Here is a 9,744-nt window from a genome sequence, read left to right on the forward strand (position 1 = left end):
AGCAGGATCCGGATCCTCTAACCGTTAGCTGCCGTGCGTCCATCCGAGAAAATCCTGATCTGGATGCCAAAATATGATGATTGAATCACTGGCCAATAAGAAACTGGAAATTATAAACGCGTACATGTGATTGGTTGATGATAGAAACATGCTCAACTTGCTAACCGATAGCGCTTGCTAACCGTTAGCGCTAACCGATCGGGCATTCTCACGAAGGTGCTAACAGTTAGCTCCTGATACTAGGGCTCTCGTGAGAACCAGGCTACAGCCGTCATTTTGTAGACCTTAGCAATAATATCCAAGGGGCGGAGCTAAGTACTGATACCTATAAACTGCTTGGTGAAGCACAATCATAGAGAAATTACTTTCTCTATGGTACAACTGCCTTGCCCAAGGACACAATGCAGCAACCCCAACCAATCGCATTCCTAAGCCTTGCCGCATGCTACAAGAAAAAAAATAATTAAAACAATATTTTTGTTATGGTATTACTGATCCTCGATAAGATCATTTATTTTCAATTTCTATCACGGCGATCATGACAGTAAAAGAAAAAATATCACATTTCCTTAAATATACAACTTCCAATTTGTTGGTGCACCGATGTATGCATGTTATTTAGCGTCTTTAATGTTTTATTTACTGTACTCGGAATAAATCTAATTAATCAATCGATCATTGTAAATTTCATCAATATTTAATCGTGTACAGTAATATAGGCCTACACCATGTCCGTCCAAAGTAAATGGGAAGGCATTGTATATTAAGAATACTGTACATTCAACATACTGTTAATATTTTCAGAATTATTTACTGTGGAAGTAAAAATTTTAAAAAATGAATTCATAATATTATTAAAGCTCTTCTGGACTACTAGTTAATAAGAAAAATTAATATCATCCCACACACCTCTCCGTAAAAATTAGATGGCTAAGGAAAGTTGTCCAATTCATTTTAAAAACACACTTACTTACCACTGGTGTTCAATACTCTATTCCAAAACTCACTCAGTTCTTTCTTATTCAATTCCCACACACAAATGTGCACATATACGCATTAAAAATTTACACTATTCACAAATCCACCTTTCTTATTCAAGTGGATAGTCACACAAATCTCACACTATAAACACAGTCACCGCTTTTCAGTCAACTGTCTCATACGCATGCACACACACCCTCACCCACTCACCCATACAAACACCCACAAACATTTATTCAATCATTCACTCTCACTTAGCAGTTACCTACACATATTAACTGTGTTCATGTTTTTTTTTCACCATTTAGGTATTTTGTACCTCCTTGGTTTACTTACAAACCTCAATGAATATAAAAGACATTGTTCTCATAAATCCTAAACCAAACATGTTTCAGCAAAACATCTTCAAAGTTTTCTCTCATTGCAGAAAGAGCCTCCCCACCCCCCACCACTTCTTAACCACCTGACATTACAAATACTCCAGGGTTAAAACAAAGAAGAAAAAATAAGGTAATGGCATTAGAGCTTCAGTAGCGATGATGATGATGATGGTGATGATGATGGTGGTGATGAGGACGCGGTGAATGAGATCGAGATCGGGAACGCCGTCTTGGTGGTGGAGACCCTCTTGAATCACGATACCCTAAGAAAAAGTAATAGAAAAATTGTTATATTGTGATCAAAAGTGAGAATCAGTTATGGTGACTGCCTTACCATTTATAGATTAAGGATTCTAAGATGTACTAGCATTTTTTCATAGATCTAAAACTTTCCTTAAAATTAAATGTTGAATTTTACTTATTTAACAGGATTAAGTAAGATAATAGCTTCCAAAATATCCTTGAATTTTCTGCCAGCCAATTTAAGGGTTTATACCATAAAAATCTTTTGCTAGGCCTACAAAATTACTTCATTTCAAATTCTCAAAACAAAATATCAAGTTAGCAAGTATCTTCATTAGATTGCTAAGCACCCCGAAAACAAAATTTTCAAGCCAAACCTTGTGGGGAAGGGTTTGGAGAGGGGCAGGGTTTGGAGCCAGTGTTATCCTGCTACAGAGGGAAAATGTGAAACTTATGTAACCTTCAGAGTTAACTTAGAATGTTTGAATGTAAAAACTATTAAATAATTTATAGAGAAATATTACAAATTAATAAAATTGATGCTTCAGAAGATGCTATAAAAACAATTGGTGAATGTAAACCAGATTGTCATAACCATCTGTCAACTGGAGGTGCCTAATGATGTCTTATTTCATCAATGAGTATCAAAGCTTATCCGTTAATTCCCATACAATTGTCAGTTCCCGTGCCAGACCACTTATTCCCTCTTCCACCATTGGACAAATCCTGACACCACCACTGTTGACAATATCTATTTCTATATTAACATATAGATTATCATTAGCTTTACTTACTTCTACGCCTCTCATACGAGTCATCAGGAGAATCCCGCAAGTTATGACCGTGTTCCTCCTCCCATTCCTTTTCCCGTCGTTCACGTTCGATTCGCCGCATCTGCCTAGCACGTTCCCTTAAATCATCTTCACGGTTCTTCAGAATAAAATCAAAGACACAATATATCAAAGCATACACATACTACCAGACAAAAGTTTAAGAATTTGATATGAGCACAAGATATACCAAGTGCATAAGATACTTCAGTTCTGTCTGGGTCGCTTGAGCAAAAAAGCATTGCACAGGGAATAACGACTGCTAACTAGGGCGGTTATTTTGTACATCTCTGATTCAATGCAAACAGGAGCCCACATTTCTCCTGCTCCACTTTTTTCACTACTGGTCTTTCTTGGTTCTTGGTGTGGTAATACCTATACAGTATTACAATACTGAGATCAGCTAAACTAGGACGATTGTGCTAGTGTGATGTCTGCAGCCAGTCTGACAAAATTAATAAAGTGCTTAAAAATAAATTAAACTGCTCTATTCTAATAGAATCATTATGTAGATACATAATACCGGTAACTCTTGCCCAGTTACCTCTGTAGTTGTGGTACCAACGGGGGTCAGAGTGTAATTTTACCTATTTCAGACAAGCATGCCATCCAAAAAAAGAAAAGAAAAAAAAATATATAAATTATATAAGTTATTCTGATTGCAGTTCCAAGATATTGTGGCCTAAAACCTTAATTTTTGCAAACCTAAACCCTAAATTCTCTCCAGGGAAATGGGATTTTCCACTTCAACTCACTTTGGATTTGACCAGAGGCCCTAAGCGGTCCCTGGGTGGTTTGGACTCCCTGTCGGGCTTGATACACTCTATTCACAAACCTTTAAAGTCATCATTGCTAATATCAGATAAACAATATGATGACAGCTAGGTTATTTACCTAGAAAGTAGGTTATTTTAAATAACAAACGTCACCCTAACAGAATGATGCATGGTTTCCTGTTATAAACTGTCTGCTTGATTAAAAAAAAAACATTTAAAAATATAATTCAATATTTGAATTGTATACTTAAGTATGAATCAGAGGGTGAATTGTCATGCTAGTAGTACAGCTTGCACTCCAAGTCCACCTTCGGGACCTGAAAATGTGGGGCTGGTGGTAGTGGGGTGCGGTTTCCAATTAGAGGGTTAGGTTTGCATTGAAAGATTGAAGATTGTTAGTTGGTTCTTTGAAAAAGTGGCCTTGAATCAGAGAGGTCCCTATTGGGGAATCGAATCACCAAGACAATTATTATATTATGTTATTACAGTATATCACAAGACGAAGATCAAAATAATATACCATAGGAATGTAGCAAATACATTCAATTTCCCATTCTTGATTTAACGCTCGGCTAAATCTAGGGTGGGTTACGAGTACATGACAATTTAAAAGTACACCTAAACTGGTGACATCATACACCAAAAACTGCATATTCTTAGGTGGCATGTTCTCAAGATAGACGAAAGCTCTTTAATAACAGACCATAGCATAATTGTCAGAAGATAAAATAACATTAACTTACAATTTGAGCTTGTAGTTTTTCCTCTTTCCTTATGACTTCCTTCTTTTTATCTACTTTATCTGTGAAGGAAATGGTGGAAAATTCAAACATGTTGTTATTTCTACATAATTTCCTTTAACAAATCTACCACAACTTTGTTTCAGGAAACCGGTTCCATGTCCTTTTAACCCCATAATTTATAACGACAATCATTTCGCAAATTTGTCTTTAAAGCGAGGGTTGCTCACTTTCCCACACACGCTATTGCCTAGCTAATCACCAGATGGCAGAGCTTAGGATGATATAATTTAAATATGCATGCAATGTTTTACAACATTAATAACTGTGAACATGTTACAATGTAAAAATGTCACCGTCTCCTTAATTACAGACTACATACAGAATAATAGCTAATCATAAAATGGGAAGCTCAGAATGGTTATAAGTAAAACTGCAGTAAGCAAGTATTTTAGTTATAATTGTAAATCTGTGTCACTGTCACTTTAAACAATCATTATCAATCGATTTACCTGTTCAACGATCAATGAAGCACATTGATGATGATTGATTAAAGGGACAATGACACATGTTTACAATTGTGTCCCTATGTGTCACTGTCACTTTAACCAGTCATTATCAATCATATTTGCATATTAAACTACCACTGAAACGGATTGATAATGATTGATTAAAGGGACAGCGACACATATCTGCAATTTTGTCACTGTGTGTCAATGTCCACAGATTTAAATGTTCAACTGGCACTGAAACAGATTGATAAAGGTTGATTAAAGGGACAGTGACACATGTTTAAATTGTGTCACTGTCCCTTTAAACAATCATTATCAATTGATTTGCATATTAACTAACACTGAATTATGCATGTAGGTTCTATGACTGTCATATGGGGCACAGTCCCTTTAAACTAGAGACATTATTAGAGAATACATTAACTTGCACAGAAGTATGCAAGCAGGTTTTAGGAGAGTTTTAATTGTCAAGACATGGCACTCTCCCTTCAAAGTGGAAACATTATGTAAGACTACATTAAGTATCATTGACACCCATTGGCTGAATAGCTCAGGATGTTCGCATTTTTAACTAGCATTTCAACATGTATATAGGTTTTAGGATTTATAATTGTGAAAATGCAACACTGTCCCTTTAAACTGTCTGGTATAAATTTGAATGTTATTGGGCAGATCCCGGATTGGATATATGCTCAACTAGCATTGCTAATAAATGGGTTTTAAGAACATGTGGTATCGCTATATGTCTCACTATGGTTTTGCTTTTTAAATTTGGTTGCAGGGGTGCACCTATGAAAGCCAAAGGTCTATAGGTGTGTAGGCACCTCTGCAAGAAAAGAATAGTTGTGGGGTCTGAAGTATTCAATAATGTTAATGGTGAATTTCCTTATAATTTTGATAGTTTAGAGGCTGTCTCTTATACACATCTAGATGTGTATAAGAGACAGATCTAAAACTTTCCTTAAAATTAAATGTTGAATTTTACTTATTTAACAGGATTAAGTAAGATAATAGCTTCCAAAATATCCTTGAATTTTCTATTATATAACATTATTTAAACTAAAGATTTGTTGGGGAATGTTCAGTCTGATAAATATTATTTCTGATTATTATTATTATCATCAGGGGTCCTAAGTTGGATGAAGTCATTTCCGGAAAATCTGCAGTAGTGGGTCGAAGGGTGGGGTGGGGGAAGGGAGGGACTTTCACAGATTGTGGGTCTAGACTACATCAGCCCCACCATGGTTGGAGCCAAGGTAAGAAAATTTATGATATGGCACTTCTAGATGGTCGGAAGTGGTCCTCTCAGACTTCCTGGTTAATGAGCTTTCTCACATTTAATTTTATTTTGTGTACATAGTGACGCCCATCGGCACTGACTTCCTTGAGAAAACTGATAATAAAGCAGTGAAAACAGCAGTGAGATGGGTTAACTTCCGGGAGATTATTGATTGTTTGCGGGAGTGGGGGAGGCCGTACCGATTTCCGGGAGACTCCGCGAGTTCCGGAAGACTTAGGACCCCTGTTATTATTATTATAAATATTGCTACTACTGTATATTTTATTTTTATAATTACTATTCTAATTGAAGGTCGATAGCTGTTACTACAAAAGCTATCACCTTCATGTTTATAATCATCATTTATTCATTATGTTAGGATCAATTGAGATTACACCTGAGGGACTTGTCATGATTGCAGTGACTGCAGAAATGATTATAAAGACCAAATGCCGTGATTCCCTCTCTGTAAGCATTAGCATATTCCATTATCATTAGTTTTTATTATATTACCTAGTGGTTATTCCTTTTCCATCTGTTTAGTGCAACGACAGTTGACCACTTATTTTTGTTGGGCTTAAATTAAGCCCACGACATTCCACCTTTCTTGCTCATTATCTCTAAGTTTATTGATGAAATTTTAATATATAAACAAAATCAAATTTGTGGTAAGTTAGGTGGGAGCGGTTTCATGCAGCGTTTGTAGTTCTGCTTCTCAACCTTGAGGTCAAAGGTTCGATCCCTCAAAATGCATTTTGCTTGTGTCTGTAAATGGTGAATTTCCTTATAATTTTGATAGTTTAGAGGTGTGGTTTGGTTTATCAGAGGCGAGATCTTTCAAAATTGGGGGGGGGGGGGGGGGGGGGGAGGGGGGGAAAGAGGGGCTTCAGAAATAAGATCTATCTGGTTACAAGTCAGGATCTACTATGTAGCAAAGAATTATTATATAACATTATGCATCGTTTTAAACTAATGATTTGCTGGGGAATGTTCAGTCTGATAAATATTATTTCTGATTATTATTATTATTATTATCAGGGGTCCTAAGTTGGATGAAGTCATTTTCGGGAAATCTGCAGTGGTGGGTCGAAGGGTGGGGTGGGGGCAGGGAAGGACTTCCACAGATTGTGGGTCTAGACTACATCAGCCCCACCGTGGTTGGAGCCAAGGTAAGAAAATTTATGATATGGCACTTCTAGATGGTCGGAAGTGGTCCTCTCAGACTTCCTGGTTAATGAGCTTTCTCACATTTAATTTTATTTTGTGTACATAGTGACGCCCATCGGCACTGACTTCCTTGAGAAAACTGATAATAAAGCAGTGAAAACAGCAGTGAGATGGGTTAACTTCCGGGAGATTATTGATTGTTTGCGGGAGTGGGGGAGGCCGTACCGATTTCCGGGAGACTCCGCGAGTTCCGGAAGACTTAGGACCCCTGTTATTATTATTATAAATATTGCTACTACTGTATATTTTATTTTTATAATTACTATTCTAATTGAAGGTCGATAGCTGTTACTACAAAAGCTATCACCTTCATGTTTATAATCATCATTTATTCATTATGTTAGGATCAATTGAGATTACACCTGAGGGACTTGTCATGATTGCAGTGACTGCAGAAATGATTATAAAGACCAAATGCCGTGATTCCCTCTCTGTAAGCATTAGCATATTCCATTATCATTAGTTTTTATTATATTACCTAGTGGTTATTTCTTTTTCATCTGTTTAGTGCAACGACAGTTGACCACTTATTTTTGTTGGGCTTAAATTAAGCCCACAACATTCCACCTTTCTTGCTCATTAGCTCTAAGTTTATTGATGAAATTTTAATATATAAACAAAATCAAATTTGTGGTAAGTTAGGTGGGAGCGGTTTCATGCAGCGGTTGTAGTTCTGCTTCTTAACCTTGCGGTCAAAGGTTCGATCCCTCGCTATTCATTTTGCTTGTGTCCTTTAGGCAAGGAACCATACCTACATTTCTCTCACCATCCAAGAGTACAAGTGGGTACCTGGTAGGTTCAAGCAAAAAATGCGCTGATTACAGCTGCAACATTTTGGAATTTTCCCCAGGGAGCTGAGTATGTCCCATATGTGCTTAATCCAATGATCGGGGGAAATAATGTGAAGGGCTTAGAGGCCTTGCTGGCATGAAGTGCTACACAAGTCTCACATATTATTATTAAACTTACGTTGTTTATTAAGAGCCCTCTGCATCATCATCTTCATTTTATCCTTCGCTGTAAGTTTTGTCTGGGAAAAAAGTATTAAAATCAGCAATAAAATATCAATGTTTTGTTATAAAAATGAATGCAAAAAATATTGGTATATTATGGTTAGGCATAGACTTAATTATATTATATGTACAGTAGTAGATATTAAAAAGAAATTATATTTTATTTCATAAAGGTGAATGTCCAACTTGCTGACCAAATATCGCTCAAAAAACAATTTTTACATGGATACAAGAGTGTTTATGGTAAATTGAGAACAAAAATTGATTGGCAGCCCTTTCATTTCCCCATTAAATTTTCTGAAGATACACCATCTACTGTCTGTTTAAGTTGTAATAATATACAAAATATTTGCTGTAAAAAAAAAATGTTATTAATGGTAACAAACTGCATATGCTGGAAAAAAAGTTACTGACATAAGATGACTGACTTAATTAATTTGTACATATCCAAATATACTTAATTCAATGTTAGCCTAATGATTTAATTTTCTTGTTGAAACTAGATTTCCTTCCCTCAAAACTAAAACAGCCTCTCTTTTTAAGCTTATTTGAGGCTTAGTTTATAATGTTATTCTGGGAGCTGTTGGAAAAAGAGTACTTTCATAATCCCAGATAATATAAATAATAAATATAATTTATCATGCATATTTGAATCAACTACTTGTATTATAATATATTAATAAAAAATAATAATAGCAATTAATATTTCTAAAACTGCAGATTGCACACACGTTAACTTGGGGAAACTGTATTTATCACTCAGGCATGATATTTTACCCTAAAATGTATTTTAAAGCTAGGCTCCGTAGGAAAAGTGTTTTTTTTTTAACATGTTGTATAACTGATTTTACTAAGACATAAAAAGCATATTTCACAACAAAATTTCGAAAGATACAGGTTTTTGAATATTTAAAGACTGTTGGAAAAAGGTTGAAAAAAATGGTGGTTACGCCCCCCCTTCTTACCCGAGTTTTAAAATATTCAAAATTCTGTATGTGATTAACCGCTTATGAGTTTTTCGTTAAATATGCTTTTTGTGTCAGTTGTACAACATATCAAAAGAAGATTTTCCTCCGAAGCCTGGTTTTAAAAATTTGAGGGCCTGGGTCATGGGTAAAGTGCACTAGTGAGTAGGATACACCAAAGTGTATACCCACTGTGTATATTTATGCTATCTTCATATCAAGGAGCTGTTTATTAGACCATGGTTTACAAAACTATTTCTAGCAATTAAATCTAATTTCTGAACAGTGGGATACTTTTTTTATGCCATGTCTGATAATAAATTAATAACAAATTATTGACATCAAGTTCAGCTAACTAAGGTTAGAAATGTGCAATATTTAATACTATTGTAAAACCAATTTCAGGATCTTCAAGTTAATGTTATTCATGATAATGGGTCTAAGTCACAGCACAAACCTTCTATAGTTTGTTTATCATTTCATTTCAAGTAAAAAAAAGGTTGATAAATATTATGTAGCTGTAGATAATTAATAATGATATCATTAACTTAATATCTACATGTAAATAAAAAAGAATAACAACATTTAGCAATACTGACTTTGGCCGCAGAACCAGTTGGACTAGTGGTTTTTGGTGTCTCTCTGAAAAGTAAGCAAAATGATTATTGAAACATATATAATGACCAAGAAACAGGTCTGCCTACAACAAAGGTAAACATTTCTTTATACTATTATATGCCTGTGCTGCATTCGTGTTATACTCACCTCTATATTCATACATACATATTATATATGACA

General features: G+C 35.3%; 1 protein-coding gene across 1 annotated transcript in view; it reads right to left on the reverse strand.

The window, feature by feature from the left end:
* Positions 1–474: 474 nt before the first annotated feature.
* The window catches only part of LOC117122066 (CLK4-associating serine/arginine rich protein-like), a 20,258-nt gene continuing 10,988 nt past the window's right edge, over positions 475–9,744 (reverse strand). Inside the window, exons 11-15 of the mRNA XM_033267530.1 lie at positions 9,546–9,588; positions 7,938–7,998; positions 3,954–4,012; positions 2,399–2,534; positions 475–1,624 (exon numbers count right to left, since the gene is read on the reverse strand). Coding sequence (XP_033123421.1) covers positions 1,509–1,624; positions 2,399–2,534; positions 3,954–4,012; positions 7,938–7,998; positions 9,546–9,588 — 415 coding nt within the window. The 3' untranslated portion in view covers positions 475–1,508. The remainder of the gene's footprint in view (positions 1,625–2,398; positions 2,535–3,953; positions 4,013–7,937; positions 7,999–9,545; positions 9,589–9,744) is intronic.

This window comes from Anneissia japonica, unplaced genomic scaffold, assembly GCF_011630105.1.
Source record: "Anneissia japonica isolate Jap-2015-1 unplaced genomic scaffold, ASM1163010v1 scaffold1208_len1460985_cov181, whole genome shotgun sequence".
NCBI classification, from domain to species: Eukaryota; Metazoa; Echinodermata; class Crinoidea; order Comatulida; family Comatulidae; genus Anneissia; species Anneissia japonica.